The 26,639-nt window shown below is 40.9% G+C and overlaps 2 protein-coding genes and 1 long non-coding RNA gene across 3 annotated transcripts in view; 1 reads left to right on the top strand and 2 right to left on the bottom strand.

Moving 5' to 3' along the window:
- The window catches only part of LOC136181313 (uncharacterized), a 61,785-nt gene extending 42,706 nt beyond the window's left edge, over positions 1–19,079 (bottom strand). Inside the window, exons 1-2 of the long non-coding RNA XR_010667665.1 lie at positions 18,134–19,079; positions 6,020–6,098 (exon numbers count right to left, since the gene is read on the bottom strand). This is a non-coding gene — a long non-coding RNA (uncharacterized lncRNA). The remainder of the gene's footprint in view (positions 1–6,019; positions 6,099–18,133) is intronic.
- zic2a (zic family member 2 (odd-paired homolog, Drosophila), a) lies at positions 12,583–16,515 on the bottom strand. Its single transcript, XM_020633965.2, has 3 exons — positions 15,085–16,515; positions 13,747–13,910; positions 12,583–13,616 (listed from the first exon to the last, which is right to left on the bottom strand). The coding sequence occupies exons 1-3, from the start codon at positions 16,055–16,057 to the stop codon at positions 13,422–13,424; spliced, it is 1,332 nt and encodes a 443-aa protein (XP_020489621.1). The 5' UTR covers positions 16,058–16,515; the 3' UTR covers positions 12,583–13,421.
- A 1,569-nt stretch (positions 19,080–20,648) lies between the features above and the next one.
- On the top strand, positions 20,649–26,495 carry zic5 (zic family member 5 (odd-paired homolog, Drosophila)). The gene is made up of 2 exons (XM_020633942.3): positions 20,649–22,221; positions 23,652–26,495. Exons 1-2 carry the CDS (start codon positions 21,180–21,182, stop codon positions 24,089–24,091), a joined length of 1,482 nt encoding a protein of 493 aa, XP_020489598.2. The 5' UTR covers positions 20,649–21,179; the 3' UTR covers positions 24,092–26,495.
- Positions 26,496–26,639: the final 144 nt, after the last annotated feature.

Raw genomic sequence — 26,639 nt, 5'->3', positions numbered from 1 at the left:
TTGTTTATAACGGTAAAGTAAAGCGGCTGGTGACTACTCTATTGTGCAGGAGGCATGCCTCTTATTGGTGAGCAGAGCCCCTGCATGTCAGGCAGAGGTGGGGCACTGTCCCTAGAGTCCACTATCACAGCAGGTTAACCTGGCACTGCTTTTCTAAGGACTGATTGCCCGGCCCCCCGCAGCTCGAGGTAAACTGACAATTTTCCATCAGCAGGGAACACAGCTTTATTAGTAAAAGTAAGGGGGAGGGTGGGAGGTAAGAGAGAAAAGTGAAATCAAGTTTACAGAGAAGTGGAGTCGTTAAAAGCGGAGGGCAATGAAGGGGGATGAAAGAATCGAACAAATCCTGGAATGTATTATATCAATGTTAAGAACAGGATTTCCTTCATATAATTCATGTGACTACAACACTAAATGCTCAAATCTCAGTAATAGTTGATCTTGAAAGTCACAATGTACAAAGGCTTTTACCTGTTTATTGGTATTAGATCTTGTGAACTTAATGGAACAGGCATTTATACTAAAAAAAACATGAAAATGACATAAAGCAAAGATGTATTTTGAAGAGGTTTAACTTGCAGAATAGCGGTAAAAACAAATGAAGCATGTGTTGCTCACTTTGTGAATTTAACATTCTGTTTACATCAAGGTGGTAAAGACATTTTAAACTAAAATGTACTTTTACAGGTAAGCCTAAATCAATGTAAAGTTCCACTATTAAAAACATATCCAGCCAACTCCTTACTAAGTGTTGCAAGTCACGTCAACATTCTTGCATAAAAATCATTTAAACGGGTGTAGAACTAAATCAAATTAGACATCTAGTACTTGCAACAGCTTAGCATGCAGCCAAAGTAGCTACTTGAATGTTCATTTTTATCTTCGCCACCAACGTTGAATGCTAACCCTAAACACCTCACAAAAAATGTTGTCTTTGTTTAGTCTTGTTTTTAAATGAAATGTTGAAGCTTTGATCGCTGATTTGTTTTTGTGTGCAACTTCATTCTTAAGTGTTGAATATGTAAAACAGGGTAAGAACAATTAGCTAACATTTTAGCCTCCACCTTCTTAGTTTTCCTTTTAGATTTATTATATTAGTTAATGTTTTATTTGATTAGGACAGATAGAATATAAATAGACACACTGAAAACAGCAATCCAATGCAAGTATCTTTTAGTGTTAAATTTAAACTGAATCTCTTTTATCATAGTTTATGAACCTGTTTGTGTTTTTTGTGTGTCGTTTTGTTTTTTTGGGGGTAGGGGATGTTAATACAGACCAAAATAAACTACTAGACGAATAAGAAAATATAACCTATCCAAAAATATGTCATCCTTTCTGAAGCTTAAACAAAGAATTTGTGGAGATATGTTTTGCAAACATGCGCTCATTGAAGGAAGTAGTCAGACGAGACTGTAAAATACAATTGTGCATCTAAAATTATTGAATGTCATGCAGGAGAAGCCTTTCTGACAGGTGGGGAAAACATTCACCTGAATAAAAACTGCAACCCCTTAGTTGTATCAGAGATGAGACAGACTCTCCAAACAGCAAATCAATATCATCCCCAGGCTGCATTTGAATTTCCAAGGACCAACTCTACCAAAGATTTTACATTTTGAACAAAAAAAAACAAATAAATTCACAAACAAAAACAAGTCGTGATGCTATCAGGGTAAAATGAAAGCACAAAAAAAACAAAAAGAAAGAACAACTTAGAGGGCAAACAAGCAGCACCTTATGGTTTTCAAGGTCTCCATTTGTTTTTCCGTGTTCCTCTGTCAGGTTCCGAGAGAGGAGCGGGCAGTGGAGAGAACGGCGAGCTGGAGAGGGTTAAAAGGCCATGGCTGGGATTATAGCACAAGTAAGGACCCCATACTGTGGCCTGACATGCCTACCAGCTTACAGTGCATTTTTCTCTGACAATGCAGGGTCACACTCGGTCAGAAAGCATGACATGTTTTCACACACATGTTGAAAGACAAGCGAGATGTTCGATGGTGAAGAGCCTCTTTTCGTAGAGGTTATCTTTGCATGACGCTTTTTAGTGACTACGTTGTGCTGCAAAGTCAAAATACAATTCAAAATGTGGTTTGATAATCTTTGTTTGCAACATGTGGCCCTTAACGGACAGGTAACATTCTAACACACTGTATATGTTGGATAGTTGATAGTTCAATGTCAAAATCATCCATCATATATAGAGACAATCCTTAATCAGGGTTTGCACTCATCAGTGCCCTTTAAGAAAATTATGATAAAAAACGGTGCACGAAATAAAAATTAATTATGTCATTAACACTAAAAATCAGAGTGAAATTTATCTTTTTTATATTTGAGAAACATTATTTAAAAAAAACAGCTGATATTGCTATCAAGATCCTTTCTCAAACATGTAGGCTTAGCTCATTACTTTTTGATTGACATCTGCCTAGCTCACACAACAATGGCACGTGTGACAGTCAACAAAATGTATTCAGAAGCTGTGCTATTCCACATTTATTTATTAGAATTAGTCACTGTATGGTGAGTTGTTGCTTTGCTATCTATATCACATGGTACTTTCACACATGCACAAAACTCCTAGAAATGTTAGGGTCAGGCTGCATGTGTGAATGCAAACCAACACATTTTTCAGCCCATCTTTATCTAGTCCTTTTCCTGCTAGGCCTCAGTAGACATTTCCACCTGAAGTCGGGGTTAGCTGATGTGTGAATGCAGCAGGACATATTCAGGAAAAATCACGTTGAGCGGTTTTCCACTAGTTTGTTGTTGATTCTGTGAACATGTCGCACTGATATAAAGGAAGATAACTGTCATTATTGGGTCAGACTGTTGCTTTGTCAAACATCTGATGACGATGATGCCAATACTGGATGTAGGCTGAATAGCTGCTGGTTGACAATCCCTATGATTGGATCTTTATTTGATTCCCTGATGTGAATAATCAGGGAGATTAGAAGTTTTAGAACATGAATTGAAACTTGTATTTACAACCAAAATCAGACACTTACAACATATAGTATAGTTTCAAGCGGTTTCAAAGGACAGTGTAAAATGCTAACCCATTTGTTGTAAAGTTTGGGGTTCGATGTCTACCTTCATAAAAAAGTAAACACGGCGATTTTGTGAAAAGACAAACACCTGTGATGCAACGTTCACCAACGATTCCTCAGTGCCTTTAAAATGATTCCGCAGTGTACATACAGCATGGCACTCCCTCCTCTCTTAATGAGAGGCCACTGCACGTGAGGACATAGCGAGTGCCGGGTGGTAGTTAGCGATCAGCATGGGAGCCAGCTAATCCTGCCGCTGATGAACTCATCTGTCTGTCCGTCCACTCCATGCTCAGACATGTGCTAACACGCCATAATCGTCATAATTCTGCTCCAGCTTCAGGTCTGCCACCTCAGCCACCTGATTAAGGCCTAAGTCCCGAAGGTATCAGTGTTAAAGCTTTGGTAATTCCACCCTTAGCTTCACACCAGCCTGTCAATAGCCTTTCCATTAAGTATGGTAAATCTGAGGCTGTTAGAGAGAGGCGTAGTGTTAAAGCAGACCAGGGGGGGGAGGGGCTGTTATTTCAGCGAGGCTCTGATAAAAACAAGGATTCTTTCACAATATGTCATCTACATTTCTCCCACATGCAGCATTGGATTGTCTTTTATCAACATCCAACAATGACACTTTCCAAACATTGAACACATGGGGGAATTTCTCATTCAATCTGAGTGAACTGTATTCCCTTCAAAAGAAAAGCCCCCCCAGAAAGTTGTGTTTTTTTTCCACCAGGCGTGAAAATATCGGTCATGAAAACCACTCTTTTCATGTAATTCCCCGTCCTCCTGCTTCACTGTAATCGCCTGTCAACGGTACGTCTGATTTATTTGTCAAGTGTTGGTGGGACAGGGGCTCCCGCACGGCACTCCTGCACCTGTAGGGAGGGTGTTCCAGAGGGGAAAGCAAAGCCCCAGCTCCGCGCCAGCTCGGGAGACCGTAGGTGGGAAGTAAACTTAGCCAACACCGCTGAAACAGGGCGCAGCGCACCCATCAACGCCTCCTTTGCAGGTGAGCGAAGAAAAACAGGAGACAGGAGGGGATGTCAGCCTGCAGCGGAGCGCTGAGAGGAGCGGCGCGTGAGGAAGCTTTTTGGAGTCATGTTTATATTCATGTTGTGCAAGACAAATATGGATCCTTCAAAAAATATATGCAGACGCCTGACACTGAGAGGAGTAAAAGCACACTGACAGACATGTCGTTGTTTGACATTTTACTACACCATCATTTGACAGACACAACACACGTTACTATCTGTCAGTGTTACAGTGCTACTCATTGTTTGGCCTTATCTATAGGAAGTGACTCTCCTGTAAAGAAAAAAAAGATGAACTGGGTGTTAAAACTTTAAGTAAACACCATAAATTTGAATTCTCTTCTGGCTGTAACCAACTCTGAATTATTTCAGTTGAATCAAATTTAGCCATTCAATATAACTTTCAAGTATTTGCTCATGTTCAGTCTCATGTTCTACTTGTAAAAAGTATACAGCCAACTATGCTGAGTGTTTCAAGTCAGACATCCATTATTTTCTTCTATATCACTTAAACTGGGGAAGAAATTGAATCAGAAAATGAGCTAATGTTAGTGACAGCTAACCTAGCAGCCAAGCTAGCCAATCCAACGTCAAAAAGACAATGTTTTTCAACTTTAAAGAGCTTTATTTATTGTTTTTAATGTTTTTATTAACTTGTCTGTATGTCTTTAAGAGGTCTTCTGTAAAAAACAGAACTTTAAATGATAAATACTGAATGAATTCAAACCTACAAACAAGCTAAGCACGTCAAACAAGCTAGCTGCGGCTCGGCTCTGTCCCTCCTGATATCTTGTCACCGATGAATCTGAGAAGCACTTATTTTTAACATTTCACTTTGTAAGTCAGTGCAGTTTTTTCACCCTGTTTTTTATTGTTTTGTTTTTACAGAGAGGAGGTCTCTTTGGACAGTTCGTCTCCTGACTTAGTTTTAAAACAGAAGTTCACAGATGTGATCTATAAATGTAATACCTTCAAATGTCTACTTAGAAAACTTTTAACAACCAAATTGTTTGTCTTTGAGGGCTCAGAAATGCTAAGTTGGCTTTGTTTGGTTTAACATATCAGCACCAAATGGTTGAGATTAAATCAGAGGTTGTGGAAAAGTCACAGCTTTGCATAAGAATATGCAATGAGGGAAACAAAATACACTACTGGGGGATTTTCTGTATGACCCAATGCAACCTGCAGGCTGCTAACTCATGAGTGAAAAAAATCTTAAAGAACTAAAGTATAAACCACATATTTGTAATCAATTCATTTACAGTTAGTCGTGGTATCTTGAGGCACATTCGCACTGGATAACAAAGCCGTAGTGTGTTAGATTGCTGTGAAATAAATCAATCGTGTCAATGAGAAACATACAAGCACACTCTGAGCCTAACTGTACGGACTAGTCTTGGCATTGACATGTCAAGTGCTAACTGACGGCCTGCCAATACACTCGCTGACCAGAAAGGTCTCGTACTGTCAGGGGACTGTGAGGTCTAAGGCAGGAGAGTGAGAGAGACAAAAATGGAGGTGAAAGTCAATCAAATTAGCCCCTTACAGTCCACTCGAGTGAAGAAGAAAAAGGGAAGGGAGAAGAGGAAGCTGAAAAACAGAGCACTCTTCACACAGAACTGACAATGTCTATCGGGTGCAATCTGAGCGGCACCCTGCGGAGAAAGGCTAAACCTGAAAAAAATTGCATGACCTCTTCAGATTTTCATTAAAATGAAACATATAAAGACTGAATTTAAAGCGTGTATCAATCTAATGGCTGCTTAATATGGAGATAAGAGATTAAAAAAAGTTTGTCAGTGCTGATTTGCATGTGACAAACCCTACATCGGCGTGTTACTTGTTTGTCTTCCCCCGGTGAATGGAACCCTCCGGAGAGAAGCAGACAGTGAAAATGCTGTTAAGATCAGAGTGATAATGACTTACAGAATAGGAGTCTGCATCACGGGGACCGCGACTGGTTTTGATCCCTGTCCTCTTTCATTTCTGTCTCATTAGACAAAACCTGTGGAAGTCAGACAGCCTTTTACCACCAATGTGTTTAAAGACATTAAACATTCAACACAGTCACGTCACAACACATCACAAATTAAATCATCTCAAAGTGACAGGAACATTTTTTTTTTTTTTTTTTTTTACAGAAAAGTCTTCTCTCGCTGTTTTTTTTTTCTTTTCTTTAGATTGAGCTCATGTCAAAGGGTTGTCTTGTAAGATTTTAGAAGAAAATCAATAAACAGTGTGTGAAAAGAGGAGAAAACAGAGCAGGTGACAGATGGCTGGGAGGCTAGTGTGTGTGTGTGTTTGCATGTGTGTGTGTGTGTGTGTGTGTGTGCGTGTGTGTGTGTGTGCATTTGCATGTGTGTATGTGTTTGTGTAACGGGAGTAGTAGGGGGCATATTCAACTCATTCCTGTGTCATGTCATATAAATCTTTTTTGAATATGATGGCTGACTTTTTGTCGTCTGATCACTTTTGAATTGAATGTGAGTGACAGCTGAAGGGGGCGGGAACACTGCGCTCACACCTAGGTTCACAGTCATGAATAGGTATTTTAAAAGAAAGCAGTCCCTTCTGAAACTTTTCTAATGTGTCACAACGAATGTTCACACAGAAAGATCAACGATTGGGAGCTGATTTGCAGCGATCACTTTTGTAACTTTTAAAGCGCCACTTTTGATTTTGTTATCACTGTCAGAACAAGCTAATCAAATGCAAAATACAAAAAGCACAAATCTCCCTTTTTAATGGGTTGTCTTGTTGTCTGTTTGAATAAAGACAACAGTAGACAATAAAGCTGAGGTGTCCAAGATGATCATGTTGAAACAGATCAGCGGAATGAGCCAAAATGGTGTTAAGACACAGTATTAGTTCTTGTACTTTATCTCACATTCAATTTGTTTTTACCTTAACTTCCTATCATACTCATTCTGTTTAACTCTATGCTCAAAATCATCAAAAGGGCCAAATATATTTATTTTACCATGCTGAAATGATGTGTTACCTCTATTTTTAGCTATAGTGTTATATGAAACACTTATTTTAAATGGGACAAAGCTGATTAAATAAAGTTGGAATTCAAAAATGATTAAAGAAAGTGTATGTTAGTGAGATAAGTAAAGCTGAAGAGTTGCAGTGTACTCTGGTTTTCATCTATTTTCATGTTAACCACATTAGTTTGCTTCTAATTCAGCCTCCTGCTTCTGAACGTGACTGTGTTTGGTCCTCAGCTTTATCTAAGGTCGCCTTAATGATGTTGAATGTACTGTGGAGGCTTTTTTCACCCCAACATTATAGCTCAAAATATGAAACACAAAGTGGCCACGAGGAATGTTCCATTACTTGCCGGCATTCCTATAAAACAGAAAACACACACCACCCAGTCACCTCTCTGCACTGATGGTGTCCCTCAGGGCACGGTCCTGGACTGTTTGAAGATCAAAGCGGCTGAGGTAAAACAGCATGTTTACAGGTGTTAGGAAATTGAAAATTTCCTTGGCTGAGTGTGGTTTTGAATGGAAGAGGAAGTCTCGGTTCATACGTGTGTGGTGGTGTTTCTGTTGGGGGAGCCTGGCAGGTTTTTTGCTGAATTTTTCTCAACATTTAGCTTCTGTAAACTTGTTGCAATACTGTATGAATGGACAATATATGCAAAAAAGTTATACTTGTAGCTGCATGTAGATAATTGGTTTTTATTTGTAATCCTGCCTTAAAGAGCAGAGAGACCCACTTTAAAACATCTTTAATTGAGAGCATATTTGTGACAAACAAACAGGATTTGCCAAGCTTTTGTGTTTGAGCCATAAGATTCTCACTGCAAAAGCAAAAAAACACACAGGAGGATGCTGAGCTTGTGAGGGATTATTTGAATTCTTACATTTTTGGGGGGGAGAACGGGGGGAGGGCAAAACAGTGAGCACACCTCAGTCAAACTCAAGTATGTCATTTACTCTGCACCTCTCCACTTTGTGTTTCTCTGTGTGCATGAGAGCAGCAGCCATGCCAAGCTTTTCTGCATGAAAGGGAGAGTGTTTAGCTTTTGAGGCTATTTGTGCGTCTGACTCTGTGGTGTTTGTGTCCGATGGGAGGTGCCTGAGCCAGCTTCCTTAAAGGAGCAGGGGGTTTTGTTTGTTTCTGCGCCGTGCCAGGAGAAGTGACAGCCATTCCGGCTTCTTTCACAGAAAACACATTCATCTGTGTGAGAAAGGCGGCCGCTCAACTCACATGAAAGGCCAATGGGGGCTGCGTTGCACAGGAAGGCAGACTGTACATGGACTTCAGTGCAAACACAACACAAGCCAGGTCACAGACAGACAGATAGAGATAAGAGAAAGAAAGAAAGAAAGAAAGAAGTATAACATAAGCAACATATATAAGAAAGACTGCAATTGCTACATTAACTAAAGTTTAGGGATATTTTATGTTTTTCAGTTTCTATATTATCAGTTCATATTATATATTTACATATGAGATGGACTTTTCTGCAAGAATGCATGAAGACCCTGTTACAAATACCCTATACTGTTAAATAATCTAAATAATCAGGTTTTCTGGAATTATTATTATATTCATGTTTTTTTTATGTTATTTATTTATTTTACTGTATGAAATATGTGGTGAAATGTATATATCACATGTTAAACTAGTTGTTTTGTGGGGGTGTCACCCGTGTGACTATAAATAACAGGCGGCGGGCGGCCTCATTCATTTCATTAGGGCAGCTCCAATTCAATTAGAGGATATGGCGTTTGTTTTCAAAGTTTTCTCTCAAAACATGGCCGCCGACAAACTCTTAAAAGTGTCTCTGTTGTTTCTGTTGAGGAGGAAGTATTACCAAAGACACGCACAGAGGGGTTTATATGAAGGGAAATATTTGATTAACTCCATCATTAACATTAATTGATTGGCAGATTTCATACATGGCATTTTTTTTCTCCCCCAGAAAGACAGAACGAAAACAGCGAGTCTGTAACACATAATTATCTCTAAATCTTCTCCATGTGTCATTAGAACACATTCAGCAATTGGTTATACATACTGCTCATTAAGTTGACGTTAATTATTCACAACAAACAACAGATCTCTTAAATCTAAAGAGTCATGCAGCTTCGTCAACTTCATTAAGTATGCTGAACTTCTATTCAGTTAGATTTATTTCTTGAATACATTTATTTTAAATATTTTCTACTTATGTTACAAATACGTAATTGATTCGTTTTTGTATTATTATTATTATTTGGACTTCACAGAATGGTGTGTTTGTGTAAAAAGTGACGAAATAGACTATCCTCGACGTATTTTTAACCATTTAATCATTTATTTAATTATTTATGTATAACTGCGTTGTAATAATATCTTAGAGATAGTCCGTTAAATTTGACTCATGCCGTGGGCTGGGTAGAAAAGGTGAAGCAGGTCAAACTCGTCACCAGGCCTCAAATAATAAATAAATAAATGACCAACTGAGAAAAAAAAATACCTTCAAGGCCTTGAACTAACACGCGTGAGAAAAATGCTCTTGCTTATAAAGGTGTGACCATGCAAACAAAGAGAAAACAAAAATACATCAACACAGATTTATTGATTCAAGTTTTGGAAAATTAAAAGAAGTTGAACGTGCACTGGTAGTGAGGTGCAGCCTATGTGTGCAAGAGAGAGAGAGAGAGAGAGAGAGAGAGAGAGAGAGAGAGAGAGAGAGAGAGAGAGTTATTAAATAAAACCATAACCTCACTGATCCGAGTCAACGCAGCAGCTCGCTTCACCTGCAATGATTGACAGCTCTCGTGTGTTGTTGCAGCTACACACCAACAAGTGCAATTCACAAACACACACCCACAGGCGCGCACTGATTTCTTTCCCCTGGAGGCCTCTAATTATTCCTGTTGTTCTCAAACTTCAACCTTAAACAATTAAATTGAAAAAAAATAAAATAACCGTGTTTGTCGAGGGAAGCACAACTGTGACGACAACAGCATTGTTCCAAATATGGACATAGCGGAAACTGTCAACTAGTGTTGATCAAAATGATGTCCCCAAAAACGGCCTATAACAGCCCCCTCCTATCCACCTCTCCGTTAGACACACAAACACACTCTTACAGAAACTCTATCTCTCTCTCTCTCTGTCACACACACACACACACACACACAGAGATACACACACACACACACACACACACAAATGCGGGGGCGCAACACTCATCTTTACTGACTCAGTAGTAAATATAGTTTTGTGCCATAACACATCCAGTCATCCAGCAGTGGTTATATAAATAAATAATGGACATTCTGTTATAATTAGCTCGCACGGATTTCAACAAATCATTTTTTCTTGCTATATTCTGATTTCCATTTTCGTATGCTTTATCATGCATCAAGGTTACAGTAAAAAAAAAAGAAAAAAAAAAGACTGCTGTTTCCCTGGTGATTTCCTCTTCCACCGGACATGATAGGATGCCAGTTTAGAAAAAGACATAGGACGATGTGGCTGTAGAGGTAGTGTGGTATTTAAAAAGACGTATACAACTAACCACTGAAAATGAGAAGTTGTGTTTTTGTTTTTTTTGCAAGTATCTTAAATAATAAGGGTGAGCCGGTTTTACGCACAGGTGGTTCTCCCTGCAGCCAGCGCGCAGTTAAAGCCGATTGCCTGCACGTATGAAGAACAAGTCAAATTGTGCAGTGAACTTTTGATATGACCCCAAACACTTCCCCCTGATCTTCGGCCTTTTGGAGTCCAAATGAGAACCCTTGAAAAACACCCCTATAGCCTTGTCTCACAGGGCCAGAAACACAGGTTATAGGTGTGTACAGTTTCCTTCCAAGAAACAGACAGCAGTGAGCCTACAAGGGGCTGGAAGAAGAAAAAAGGAGAAGAAAAAAAAAAGCTTTTCCTTCTCCGCGGATCAATATCAGCGCAGCTGGAGCCGAACAGGAACCGGCATCGACGCACTGTGGAGCTGACCTTTCCCACTCCCCACAACTCATCCCTTCCTCTGCCGGAGAGGTCAGCGGGCCGGCCGAACGAAGGGGCCATCAGGAGGCGATTTCTATTATTCAACAAGATGCAAAATATACAATAATTTTCAGAAAGACTTTTGACAATAAACCCATCTTAATTTACTTTTTTTTCTTCTGCCAAAAAATACAAATTGTTTGCAGTGTACATATGGGAGGAAATCAGCGCAACAAAACTGAGAAGCATTTTAAAAGTGTAAAACAAACAACCTTTTTAAGAGGTTCTAATTGATTTCAGTGTCAGATGTGATCGCTTGCTTGCAATCAGCATCGCCTTCGTTCAAAATCAGCATTTTATTTACCACATCCTTCAGTGAGCAGCTTTTACAACATCGTCGCCTGCAGTATTATAACCACACACAGACATGCCACTTGCTGCTCCAGCGGAGCCTCTGCCCGGCCTGCAGCGGATTTCCACAATCATAAAAAAGTCCCACTACGTGTTGTCTTATGTTCCTGGACAAATATGAAGTCATACAACAATAGTAAATGCAACGCAGAAATTGCATACCCTACAGCAGAGACCATATCTTGCAGGAGAGCAATAATGTAAATTGACAAAAGTTCTATAAATTGATCTACTGTACTCATTTCTGCCCACTCGGGCTGTGACATTAAAACTCTAGAAGAGCCTGAGATCTATAAGACTGCAAGCTACACCATTCTCTCTCCTCTGCAGCTTCACAAAAACCTTTAATGATAATCACAAACAAAACCGCCTCAAGCGTCTTCACAACAACCGGAATAAATCACAGACCCACACAGACATATGGCCTGTTCTCAAACCCGGTTACAAACAGAGCGCGGAGAGGGTCTCACAGACTACAAGCCCAGTCAAGTTCAAGTTCACTAACTCCTGAGCACTGGAGTGTCCAGTCTGTATGTAGGGGGGGTAGAGAAGGAGGGGGGAGGGGGAGTGTTTAAGGGTTGCAAATTAACTCTGAACTAAGATTTTAAAAATTTAAAAGATGTAATATTTTTAAAGAGAATAAAATTATTGTTTTTCTTTTTTCAAAAAGACTTGCAGACAAACAAGCAGATAGTGTGCTTGCTGTGGGGGAAAATGCATCATTTGACAAAAATGTGTTGTGCGTTCACGAGACTGGAGCTTTTTTTAACTGTTATTTAGTAGAAAAAATAGATTTTCCTCTAAGTGTATTTTCTCCTATTTTAAATTGTATCATGTTATCACACTTTACTTTGAATCTAGGTTGTTGTTTTGTTTGCATCACAACAGCCATATTGTGTTTCTGCCATTGAACTTCTTTAATAAGCTAGAGTTGAAAGACCAAATGTTTGTTTTTTTTAGCCTATGAGCACAATAAATAAGGAATAAATATTGAATCATGACAATGTGACTTAAAAGGTATGTCTATAAGTGTCCCTAAATGTGTCTGAGTCCATTAGAATCTCCCAAAAATAAACTAATCTACACGGGCAACCACCAGAAAAAGCATGAAAAAGCAAAAGCAATGGTTAGCACTTGCAACACCTTTTATTATATTTGTATGCAGTAAAATTCTTATCACAATAAAGAAGAAAACACCTCTTAAAACTTTGAACAAAAGCACAGAACGAAACAACTGCCCATGTTTAGCTCGTCATTGTACATATTTATAGTAAAGAAACATTCTTTATAAATACTGTTTCATCTGTAGCAAGTAAATACCATAATTTAATTACAAATGGATAAATATGGCAGTTGATATTTACAAAAAAAAAAAGAAAAGAAGGGTGTAGTTACAGAAAAAAAAAAAAAAATCCAACGGCACAATGTTTATTTTCCTCACAATCTTCCAGATAGTATTTCACAATTCAAACTTGCAAAGCACAAAAACATCACAAGTTAAGCCCGGCAAACTAAAAAATATACATTCACAAGCATAATATTGTGGTGTGTTGGAGTTAAATGTTAACTTTGGCACTCTTTCCAGTTTATAGATGTTTAGTATAGTACAATCAGTTTGCCTTAGGATCACAATATTCAACATTATAGTACAATTTCAGCGTAATATGTGCCCTAAGAGTCCAGTTAGAGAAATAGCTACCATTGAAGGAACATCTATACACCAAAGACTGACAAACTATCACAACCAATGGGAATGTGGGCTTTTTAGGAATTATTTACAATATGAAACACTCCTCGCTATTATACATATTCTCCTCTGTTGGTAATCGCCTTCCTCCCTGGTGAGTCAAAAATCAACCAAAAAACAAAAAATGTTTGTGTGCCTCCTGTCCCCCAAATAAACATCTCCTGCTGGATGGTCCCAGTGCTGTGAAATGAGTGTGTGTGGCTTCGTTTCAGCTCAGTCCTACACATACCATTCACTGAAATTGGAGGATAGGCCACTGTGGCTGGTGGTGTTGTGTACAGCTGAGGCGGGGGACATGGTGGTGTTGCTTTGGGTCTCGGTGGTGGGAGACACCAGGCCCGGGGGTGTGGAGGACTCGTACCCGGAGCTGGCTGCTGGTGAGGAGTCTGATGCTGGTGGGGACGCTTCATGGACCTTTTTGGAGAAAAGAAAAGAAATGAATATTAAGCATCTTTTAATTTTAAATGGCTATCAATATTAAAACAGAATTACATTTGTGAGGTTTAGGCCCTCCACACGCATTTCCATTGAACACAATATTTACCTTCATGTGTTTCCGTAGGGAGCTGGGGTGTGTGTAGGACTTGTCGCACATTTTGCACAGATAAGGCTTGTCCGACGTGTGCACGTGCATGTGTTTCTTTCGGTCGCTGCTGTTTGCAAACCTTCTGTCGCAGCCTTCAAACTCACACTGGAACGGCTTCTCTCCTGCAGGAAAAAAAAGAGGAGAGGAAGAAGCACAGTCAGATTTTGTATTGAGAGACGCCTCGGGCTTCAAAAAAAAAAACCAAAACAGCGAGCTCAACCAATGCGTAAAATTAAAAACAAAGTTCAGTGTCTGCAGGAATATTCAAAATAAATCACAGAAACATTTTTTTAGAACCACTCATCCTAAGATCTTAGTTGTGTGACTCTAAGTTTAGGTTGTATTTTTTTTAAAAAGGGATAGGGGGGTTGCCACATCTTATTTAGCTTGTATAAATAATGCGCATAGTGATTTGGAGGGGGGCAGGGACAGAGAGGGACTCTGAGGGCCGTCCTCAGTAGGCCTACAGAAGGCGAGCCATTTGCTTGGGAGACAATAAAAATCTAATTAGCACCTGACCAATTTCATGGCACGGCACCAGAATGTATGTCCCCAAGAAAATAGGTCCAAAATGTGAAAGGCTGGTAATGGCCCTGTCTAGCACCTTGGATCCTATCAAAGGGGACCCATCAGATAACAAAAGGCATTCTTTGCGCATAAACAACAGAGCTTGTGCTGGTGATTTGCTCACCTAAACCTAAACACACACAAAAGTGGAATTAGAAACCGATCTTTGAAATAATTCCTGACCGGCCAAAGCGTTCATTTTTTTTGAATGAAGGGGAGAATGTGGGTTATACAAGCACACTATCGAGATCAGACACTAAACCGATTGATAAAGATTTACTACGAGCCTGGCTGCCCCCACGTTGCACGCAACACGCTCTATCACAGCCCTGTGGCTCGTTTTAAAGTTATTCTACGAAATAAAAAAATCAACAGGCCCTGCTGAGTTGTTTTCTGCACGTTTGAAAAATGTTTTACGCAAGAAGGATTGCTAAAATACCTCCTGTGTGGGCGAAATTATTCCGCTACTCCAAACTGGTTTCCTGCCTGTACTCCTAATTCTACTTTCGTTATAGAATAGTAGTAGAAGAATACTTCACTTCTTTAGCAGCCTGAAATAGCCTCTGATAATTAGATCCTTATTCGTGTTTGCTCTTGGCAAAGCGCATGTTTACATCTTTACAGCAGCGAAATAAACGAACATGAAGGCTTAGTAAAAACAACACCAGCGATCTCGCTAAATAAAGACAATTAATTAAACAGTGTTTTTTTTGTTTTTTTTATAATTACCTGTGTGTGTTCTTTTGTGGATCTTCAAGTTCTCTGACCGTGCGAACACCTTCCCGCAGCCGGGGAACGGGCACGGGAAAGGCTTCTCTCCGGTGTGCACCCGAATGTGGTTCACCAGTTTGTATTTCGCCTTGAACGGTTTGCTCTCCCGGGCGCAGTCCTCCCAGAAGCAGACGTGGTTGGTCTGCTCCGGTCCGCCGACGTGCTCCACGGAGACGTGCGTGACCAACTCGTGCATGGTGCTAAAAGTTTTGTTGCAGCTCTTTTTGGGGTTGCTGAGCTGCTCGGGGTCGATCCACTTGCAGATGAGCTCCTGCTTGATGCACTGTTGCCTCATGTAGCGGAAAAAGGCACCGGGGTGGTGATGGGCTGCCATGTTCATACCCATGTTCATATTCATGGAGCCGTATTGATTGTGCAGCTGCGCCGCCGAGTAGGGGTCGGTCCTCGGACTGGAGACCTGGTGGTACTGGTCGGAGCGTCCGAAAACTTCTCCCGGTAGTCCGAGCCTCATTTGGCCGTTCAGGACATTGGGGGAACCGTGGGAGCCGTGCTGCTCGTGGATCCCCGGGAACAAAATGTGGCCTTGCGTGTCTGTGTGGGAGTGATGAAGGGATCCCGCCGTGGGGCCAAAAATAGTATGTTGGCCGCTCGCCGGAGAGGATTCTCCGAAGCCACGACTGCGAAAGAGAAAGTCCCTGGTGGAGTTAAAAGGGGAGCTCGCGTACGACGTGACATGGGCGGCGTGAGCCCCAAGAGCCGCAGCAGGGTAGCCCGGCGCCTGTGTGGTGAAGGCAGAGCTCTGTCCCGGGGAGAGATCATGGTTGAGCTTAAACGCACCCATGTGTGCGGAGTCCACAAAGCTGTTTTGTGCCAAACTCAAGTCTCTGTCCTGCATCTCGCTCGCTGAGTGATGCCTGGCGAAGGACCCCACTCCCAGTCCGGGGAACTGGTGACCAGCGTCCAGTAACATAATGTCAGTTAGGGGGATACTGTTAGCTATAAATCAGATGCAGCGAATAAGTTCAAGAAGAGAAAAGAAAATCAAACGTTGATGCTGGTGGGCAACGATTCAACTTCCAGCCTTGGAAACACCATATCAGACGGGCTTCAAAACTCAGCTCCTCTCATCAGGAAAGAAAAAAAAATCAGCTCGGATTATCGAATTTACTTCTATTTAAGTTGTGCGTAAAAAAGAAAAAAATCCAAATGTAACGAAATGAGGAGTTTCCTTGTGTCCTCTTCTCTCGGATTCGTTCAAATGCACTCGAAGAATTAAATAATTATCTTACTGGGTGTCCTCTGTGCGCGCAGAGCGAGAGTTCGTTGGAGCATCTCAGAAATCGCTGCTCCAATTGGGTATGTATTTATGTCTCTGGCTCGCCCGTGTTTATCGCGGAGGGTCCCTGTTACTCCGTGGACTGACTCTACCTCCTCTTCCGCCCCCTTTAACTGGAGCCCGTTCATTCATTGCGCGCAGTCTCATTGGCCACTGCGCCTCATCAATCCCAGGTGCCCATCCAATAGCAGGTAGCGCTTGGGCGACTTAATAGTGCAACGCCATTTTCCACTAATAATTACCGCCTACTTTTTAGGAGAAGATTTGGAGGGGGTGTACGAGCGAGAGGATCACGACGAGAGAGAGGAGAGGACGTGGATTTGTTGTTTATGTCCAGTGGGTGCCAAGTTGTAGTGGGTATGAAAGATAAATGTATGGAATTTGATGAGAATTTAGAAGATTTTAGACGTTTTTTTTTCAGATCGGGAGAGAAGAAAAAGTCAATCAGAGTGGTGGGTTGAAGAAGTGGTTGCTGGGTATTTACTTTATGTAAATAAAACGCAACAGCTCTGTGTATTTTGTACGTGAGAAATGATAAAGGACGTCCATACAGAACAATACAGAGACGTGCTTTAGGCTCACAATAAACCAAAGAGGTATCCAAAATGACACAACATGCGCTAAATGTTCTTTACGCACAGCTGCAAAAGGGATCCGACTTTAAAATGAAATCTGAGCATTTTTTAATCCTAAAAAACGCCAAACATTATTTACATATTTCACTTACTGTAACCTTTTCAAAATTTCAAGATACAATCATCAAACCTATTTGGGAAAATCCTCAAGTGATTTTGGATGTACTACAAATTAAATTGTTACATTTCATCCTGCAGTAACACCTCTCCTTTTACATTTATTTAGATTCAATATTAGGCCAAAACATTTAGGATCATTTGTTAAATAGTTCAACATGTACATTCTGAATGTTGCTTTATGTAAGAATGTATTACTGATTGAAAACGTAAATACACTAGAGATTCAATGAAATGCGACCAAACTGTAACTCTCCGCAGCTGAAACAGCATTTGTGGCTCCATATGGACTCCAGCGGTTTGTTCACTGCTTGTAGAACCACAACTGGGCCTTTAGTGGTGCTCTCTCTCACACACACACACATATGTACGTACACACACACACTCGCTGGTAACCGCTGCAGTGGTTGCTCTTAGTTCTTTTGTTAATGGTTCCATATGTTGCTGGTTCTGCGTCTTCCTCGGTGGTTCTCACGTTCACCACAGCAAATTACGCGACATGTTCTTGGTGGTGAACTGCACTCAGATGCTAGTTAACCATTAGTGACCCGTGAGGTCGAGCCCCCCTCTTCAGCTGACGATCATGAAGTTTTACGCAAAAAAAAAAAAAAGTGGCATGTTTGCTCGGTTTGGAATGAGTGAAGGTGTTGAGGTGATCCCGTTGGGAATGGGTGTGTACTATTATTTAGTTTGAGCCAATCATAAAAATTAAGCTATAAATTGTATTTTTACATTCTTAACACACATTTCTCTTCATTACATGTCCTCTTTCTTAGCACACAATACGTGCAACCACGCTTAAACCTGCCTGAGGGAAGTCATTTTCACCAAAGATTTGCTTCATTTACTGGCAATTTTCCATTACAAGCATGCACTCAATCTGCGTTTGGAATAGGGATATACAGGCCACACTCCACAGCTGCTCATTCACACTCAAGTGAGAAGAAGTTTTACTCACATTTTCACTGAAACAGAGTCCCAACAGTCCCGTCTCCACTCTCTCCAAGGCTCTCTTTCTCCCTGCAAAGTGACGATAAAATGTGTGAAGGCGCAAGGAAACGTTTTTACCAAACTTTTTCTGAAATAGTGTGTCTCTAAGCTCAGAGCGGGACAGGCTGTGCGTTGTGTGTGCCATTCTTCCAAGTCCTATTTCAACCCGCACCACAGGAAACTGCAGGAGCTGATCCAAGTTCAAAGTCACGTCTTCCGACCCCTATAAGAAGTTCTTTATTTCTATGGAAAAGCACAAAAACCTTCCCCAGATAGGCAGAAGAGAGAGAAAATTAAAAAGGGGGGAAAAAAATCGTAGGGGTATAGAGGCACATGGCTGCAGGTTTTTCCTACTGAAAGGCTATTGAAAATCCCCCAAAGACCCTCTATTTCAACAGGTTCTAGGGCCAGCTTTACACAATGGGACATAGCCAACAGATGTTACATTTTAAGTGTAGAAATATAACTATATAAAATGTGATCTGAAGTTTTAAATATAACGCAAAGATGGACAATAAAGGCACGAGTCTTGGTCGAAAAATGGGGCTCTGCTTGTGCGTAATAACGGGGGCCAAAGGCGTATTTCAACTCTCTGTTAAATGACAATATCAATATGTTGACACGCTGGAAGGTTACTTGTGTGACTTCCGTGACCTTGTGTTTCATGGATGTTTGACCTCTGACCCGTTAAGACCACATATGTTGGCCTCTTGACTCCTTTTGGTAAAATAACCCTGTTTATGACAAAGCGTCTTTGTTTTAAAGCGACAGAGGGAGAGAGAGAGAGAGAGAGAGGGGACGAGAGAAGGAGAGAGAGAGAGGTTTAAGATGTAGCCCTCTTCCGTCTGAGGCATCGACAGCTTTGAAGTAATTTGCAGGATACAAGTCAATAAATATTAACCCTCTCCTTCAAGGCAGCAACGCCTCTGAATTAATAAAAATAAATAAAAAAAACAGAATGCGTAAATAGAAGTGTACAGCAAAAATCTCACATGCATGATATTCACTAACTGTCAATAAAATGATAATACTTGTTTACTTAATGTGTAATAGGTCTCCTTTAACGTGGTGTATAATTTAATGTGTAGGAATCAGGGGCCCCTGAACGAATCCTAAACAATGCCCCCACTGCTCCTCTGTGCTGATTTTTTTTGGGGCTTTCCAGAAGCTTCCATTGAAGTCGGGTTACATTTTTATTTATTTAATTAAATCCCAGATAATATTAACCACGGCCATGTGGCAATTGGAGTTTTACATTTGTATATTTTTAGCTTTTTAATAACTTTTAAAATTTTGAATCAATCAAAAAAAAAGACAGTATTTGTTTATTGACAATAAACACACCAGTTTACAAATAAGTAAAAAACAACTTTATTTTTGTTCATATTTATTTATCCTATAATTTATTTATTGATTACTCCAGACACACATTTTGAAACGTTTTGCTAGAAAAGCCTCTGCTGCTGATTTTAACAAGTTCATAAATCATCTGAGGGTAAAGCCTTCCTCTTTAACAGGATGGAAATCAGTTATGAACCTGTTCACCTGTTGTCTTCACTGATATGTTCTCTCCCTTCCTATGACTAACTCCTGTTGAAGTGACACAAACTTCAGATGTCGTGATGGTTTTGCTGTCAGATCGATTTGTGGAGGTGAGTGAATGAAGACATATCAGTGACAGATTCACGTCCTGCTGTCAACAGGGACTCTTCAAATGGCGTGATCCGTCACACTCAACTTACAAACACTTTAACGACCCCAGTTTGAACAAAGGTTATAAAAAGTGGGAGAAAATGATAAGCTGAGAGAAAAAAAAAATCCATGACACTTTTTTTTTGTTCCAAGACCTGCCAAAATATTTAATTTAACACATAAGTATGGTCCTCTGTTACATCCTACACTTGTCTAAGTAAAACACAAGAGGTTTGCCACTTGTACTGTATTTAATTTAAGAGTTATTTTAATGAGAGTTTTTCAAGGCGTAACATTTTGTTTTTCTGAACAATTAAATTTAAAGACACTTATTGGTTTTCCCACTTCAGCAGTAGGCTGTCACAACAGAGTCCCATATCCAAAACGGAATTTAAAGATGATATTAGTACAAGCATAGGGGGCATATCATTTATAGAATCATGAGAAAAGTGACAAAATCACATATCAAATGGAAAACTGGACAATTGTGACAGGGACGAAAGTGGCTCAGATTTAAGAAAATGACCAAAAGTAACAAAAGGAAAAAGAGACGCTTAAATTATTTTCTTGAGTTTTGTTTACTTGTCTGTTTCCAGGAAACGATTTTATTTAATAAAGAATAACGCCTTGCACAGGTGCGCTTTTGTTAATTAATAGTTTTATTTCATGTTATGCCTTCAGTGTTTGCTGAAAGATTTTTATGAATGAAAATGTTTCCAATAACACATAAATCCACTTCACGCATTTATCCTTGTGTTCTTATACACACAAACACACTGTTCAAAAATTCTAGTCACATAACCATAACAACAGCAGTGATTTTTTCTTTCCCTTTCTAATGCCTGCATCAAATCAGCAGCGCGACACCTGAACAAACCAAAGCAGAGAGGGACACAAACTGACATGTCGGTCATCCACATGGACCGGCACCAGTCAACACAGAGCCGCACAAACAGATCCGCTGCTAACTTTGTGAGGACAACTTTTTGGAGTCAACAGCGATAAAGAGAGTGAGGGGGCGGAACCCTGCTGAGCCCCTGCGCTGAACGACAGCCAATCGCTTCGTTCTCCTAACTGCCAGTCACCGAAATCCGTCCAATACCCGCAGTGCCATTTCTAAACTGTATTCCCCACTGTGTCCTCCAACTGTTGTATGTTCTGCCAATCGCTTGAGGACAGAGTGGGAAAAGGAGCAAGCAGAGTTAGACGCCGGACAAAAGAACTTATAGAGCCCTTATATACATATTTTCCCAATGTTTTAGAGCGCGTGGTGTGGTAAGAAAAGTAGTGCGCTGAGTGCGGATGGACTTGTTAGTGTAGTTATGGAGCCCCCTTTAAGCAAGAGGAACCCGGCGCTAAGATTAGCGGATTTGGCAGCGACTCAACCCCTTCCTCATCAGAATATGACAGGCTTCCCGGGGCTAGGGGGGCATCACCCTCTCTCCCACCATGCCCACCTCCACCCTGGGGAGCTGGGCAACGACCCCGGAGTGGCACTCACTCCATTTGGACCCGAGCACATGGCACAGACAAATGCTCTCAAACTTAGCCCATCTCAGCACATTCAGAGCCATCACGAAGCCCAGACCGCGGCATCTTTCACTTCTGCTCAGACCACAGTTGGTTTCCCCGTGGCTCACCCCCACTCAGGCTACTCAAGCAGCAGGGACTTCATCCTCAGGAGAGAACTCTCAGCCTCTGCTATGCATGCACTTGGCGACCAGCATAGTTCCGCCTCCTCCCCTCATCACCATGGCATGTTCATCTCCCCAACAGGTGCTTATGGGCACGCGGAAAGTGGGGCCCATTCACTTTTCACTGGACTTCACGACCAGGCGTCCCCAGGTGCCCACCACCATGCCCTTAACGGGCAGATGCGCCTGGGTATACCGGGGGACATCTACGGCAGGCCGGAGCACTTCGGGCACAGGCCGGAGCACTATGGACCCTCTTCCCTCCACAGCTACAACTCCATGAACCTCAATGTGAACATCGCTTCTGCTCCTCACGGAGCGGCGGGGGCGTTTTTGAGATACATGCGGCAGCCCATAAAGCAAGAGCTTATCTGCAAATGGATCGACCAGGAGCAGAATCAGAAGAAGCCCTGCTCGAAAACGTACAGCACCATGCACGAGCTGGTCAACCACGTCACGGTGGAGCATGTCGGGGGACCGGAGCAGAGCAGCCACGTCTGTTTTTGGGAGGAATGTCCGCGGGAAGGGAAGGCTTTCAAAGCGAAGTACAAACTGATCAATCACATCCGAGTTCACACGGGAGAAAAGCCCTTCCCGTGTCCTTTCCCGGGCTGTGGAAAAGTGTTCGCTCGCTCAGAGAATTTAAAGATTCACAAGAGGACTCACACAGGTCAGTGCTTCTAAATGTGTTAAACTAAACCCTAATGTGAAAAAAAAAATATCCCCCCCTGTCAGAGAGTACTATGATCTACCCCGAGACGATCTTGTCTTGCATGAAACAGAAAGACGATCGTGCGTAATTGCGCGCACAAGCCAGTAAAAAGTTTTATTCAGTGACGCATTGGCACAGTGAGGTAACGTGTTTCATTTCCTTTCTGACATTCAAACTCTTTAACTCGCTGAGACGCCTGCGGTAGGCGTGAGAGGATTAAGGCATATGATTTGTAAAACGTGCTTACGTACGTGCAGGACAGCGTTGGAACACGCGTAAATGTAATTATCCTCAGGCGTAGGACGGTTAGAAGCCGAAGATCACTTTCTGTATCCGCGAGGCTCATGCATATAGTTTGAAATTATTTACATAAGCCAGATTTGTTCTATTAAAGCACTAGGCTGCAGTTAAAGATCCAGGGTTTAAGCTTTAGGCGACGGTGCATGTCTTTGTAGAAGTATCAAACGGACACTATTCAAGCAAAACAAGTGCATCGAGTTGACTTGTCAGAGTTGCACAGGTCGAGGAAGCGAGTTTTTTTCAGACCAAACTTTCCATAGCGTTAAACTGTCATGTGTGTTTTTTTTCTGTGGTGGTGTTTATTTGCATATATTAAGAGACGGGGTTTGACTAAGAAGGAGTTTCATTTGGCATTATGCCATTAGTTTCAATAGGCCTGTACACCTGGCGATGATGTTAAATCCCAGGGGAAATAAATAAGTAATCTAACAAAATGCATGTCACCAGAAGGTCCACCTTTTTATTATATATAATCTCAGAAGCACTTTGACTTAAATCCATGTTTTTTTAATCTACTAATTTAGAAAAAATTTACATGTTTTCGACGTAACTTTGAAAAAATGCTTATATGTGTATGTGTGTGTGTGTGTGTGTGTGTGTGTGTGTGTGTGTGTGTGTGTGTGTGTGTGTGTGTGTGTGTGTGAAGAGGTCTAACCAACACGGTACATAAACTGTTCCTGGTGGTCTCCAGAGTGCCCACTCCCCCCCCTCACAACATACACACATACGTGTAACCATAAGGCCTAAAGGCATGTTACACGTGTTCACACAGGAAAATGCTTTGGACAAGTGGGTGTGGAGGTGTGTGGCTCTGTGTGGCTCTGTGGTTACATGTTTGGTGAATAAGCTGTGGTGGAGAAGAGGCCCCAGAGGAGAAGTGAAGGCTGTTGCACAGAGCAGTTAATGATGCTTCATGTTGAAGTTATTTAAGGTGGAATGGAAAGAAGAAACAAAAGTTGGTGTAAGAGTTTTTGGAAGGTCCATTTTGATAGGTTGGAATGTAAACTACCTACACTGAGGCTTTAATGACAGTTGTTTAAGGGGTGACATGTTTTTTTTGACTGCATCTGTTTCTCATTTCTTCAAAGGGGAGAAACCTTTCAAGTGCGAGTTCGATGGCTGCGACAGAAAATTCGCCAACAGCAGCGACCGAAAGAAGCACTCCCACGTCCACACCAGCGACAAGCCTTACTACTGCAAAGTCCGCGGCTGCGACAAGTCCTACACGCACCCGAGCTCGCTGAGGAAGCACATGAAGGTGCACTGCAAGTCCCCGCCGCCCTCTTCCACCAACGTCAACTACATCTCCTCCACGAACCCCCTCGGAGACCCCCTCTCGCCCAACTCCGAGCCGCACAGGAACCGCTCCTCCAACCTCTCCCCGCAGGTCACCAACCTGAACGAGTGGTACGTGTGCCAAGGGAGCGGGGGTCCCAACCACCTCCACACCCCCTCCAGCGATGTGCCAACGTCAGAGTCAGACGAAGAGGACTCTTTCAGGAACTCAGACCCGAGGACGATGCTCTGATAGCACTGTTTACAACCACTGACTGTCAGACTTTGTAGTTGGCCCCCTTAAGTGTGCAGTTCCAATGCTGGCCCGCGCGCTTTGGGTATTGATCCGTTATTTTCACTGTAGTATTACTAAACGACTGTGCTAAACGCAGATCATTCACTATTATCGTGGGAGCAATAGAGGCCCGATTTCTAAGAGATGACCCCTGAACTCCTAAAACTGTGGCTGAACTCTCCAAAATAAAAGCCCATTCTTGACATTTGGCTGAAAATTGACAAAATAAAACCCTCTTCCTTAAAATGTGGCTGAAACTTAAAGCCCCTGTGAGGAGTTTTTCACTGGTTATGAAACAGACTCAAATTAATACTGATGCATCTATATGACCTACAAAAGCAAACTAGACCATCAATGACAACATTACTATTGCTATATAATAATTAATAATGGCAAATACAACTGTGGCGGGGTAGGTGTCGGATATAGCACACTACAGAACCTGTGTTGTTCATATCTTCCACAACAGAGATTTTCCCGATGAGCGATTTGTTAGCCTGTTAACAGTCAGCAGGATGAGATTTGGTTGTTTTTATAAACTATTTAAACATGTACAGAACAAAATCAGCAAAGAAATAAGGCGTATCATTTTGTCCACAAGGGGCGCAGGAATCAACACAAACTGAAAGTTCCTCGCAGGAGCTTTAAACTAAGACTCACATTAGAGCAACAATTAGATCATTTGTTTCTCATGACTGCTCTGCAGGCCTGATTACATGAAGGAGACATTATTAGAGGCGACACCTGTCTTATTTTAAATGTCCATGAAAATGTGACTGAAAAAAAATCAAATAAGAGAACTATTATAAGGGTTAGAATTAAGATAATTCATGATTCTTGTTGGTGTAATGAAGGCCTGGTTACAGGAAGGAGGAAGTCCTATGAGATGATCTCAGATCTTTCTTAAATTGGGGCTAAAAACTGCCAGAATAAAACTCACATTAGAGCTCAAAATAAATGATTTCCTGTTTTCGTGGGTGCAATGCAGGCTGAGGTGACCCATGACCTTTCTTAAAATGTGTATGAGTCTTGTGAAAAATTAACCCTTCTTTTAATGACGCTGAAAAAAAAAAAACGAAATTAAACTCATATTAGAGCTAAAATAAGATGATGCACAGACCATGTGGTAGCGGTGCAGGCCTGATTTAAGGAAGGAGAAACTATTGAAGTTGAGCCCTAAACCTACCAAAAGAAATAAAAAATAGACTTCAACTAAATGTAAAACAAAAAATTAACACCTTTCTAAAAATCTCGTGGAAAATTATCAAATTAACAGAGACGCTTGTATTCTTTCGTGAGCTCAATTTGAACGCGAAAAGCATACAATCTAAAAAAAAAGGACCAAAAAAAGTCAACTTGAGAAAACTGCTGAAAATGAAAAATGTTTTCTTCCAGGAGCAATATGCAGGGTTTAATTAACTGCATGACTTAAGGCTGAATTGACATCTTTTACGTGACCTCCCATCATCCCCTTGCAGTTTAATAACTTGCCTGCTATCAATCACTGTCTTATCCCAGACATGTAAGGAAATAAATGGTACCACTTTCAACCCCACTACTGGCAACAAATGCTAAAGGACAGAATGTGGAAGTTTTTTTTTTGTTTTTTTTTAAACATGTGGTACAAACTTTGATAAGGAAAAAAAAAAAAAATGGGGCAAACATTTTAGTGTCTTAAGGGTTCTCATTAACCTTTTCAGATTTATACAATACATGTGTTGGGATGGAATTTTGTAATATTTAAGAACTATTTAAGACTATATTTTATGCAAAATACACAAGTGTTATGCTCGTTACAGAGTACGAGTACGTCCACCGAGACCCTAAATGTCTACACTGACAGGCTTTGACCCTGTACGATTTGTATATATGTAATTGTACTGATGCTTGTGAATGTTGTGTAGTTTTAATTACAAGAAAAAAAAATGTTGTTTTGTACATTGTAATTTATTTGCTGGTATCAATGTTGTACTGGAATTACAGGAACACCAAAGAATAATAATATCAGTTTTGGTGATGCATAGTACCCTGCTGATGTTTTTTTTCTTTTTCTAATTTTATGTTTAATTTTTTCACTTTTTTTTTGTTAAATTGTGGTCTGTAAAAGAAGAAAACATTGACTTGAATAGGCTGTGTAATGTGAAACGTCCCCTTTCTCGCATGCCTTTTTGTAGTGATCTATCTGTCTTTCTGTTTGAGGTGCATGGTGCCATTGGACATGATGGATAAAAAAAAAGGAGAATCAGCTTTGACTGTGCAGACCCTTGATGTTCACAATTAAATTTACAATATAAATTTCATGCTAAAATTAATAAAAAAAAAACAGGACATATATGATTACTGATATAAAAGTGTCAAATTATTCAGATGTATCAGAGAGTTTAATTTGAAAAAGTTTTGGGAATAATAGTATCACTGATTTCAGGAAGAATGGCAACACTTAAGTGGAGGAAGTTGAAAGTGGGATGCTTCTTGTAGACATTAATTATCAAATGTATTCCTGTTT

The sequence above is a fragment of the Labrus bergylta genome, chromosome 13 (genome assembly GCF_963930695.1).
Source record: "Labrus bergylta chromosome 13, fLabBer1.1, whole genome shotgun sequence".
In the NCBI taxonomy this organism is placed as follows: Eukaryota; Metazoa; Chordata; class Actinopteri; order Labriformes; family Labridae; genus Labrus; species Labrus bergylta.
The sequence above is the reverse complement of the archived record's forward strand: the minus strand, read 5'-3'. Positions and strand labels throughout refer to the sequence as shown.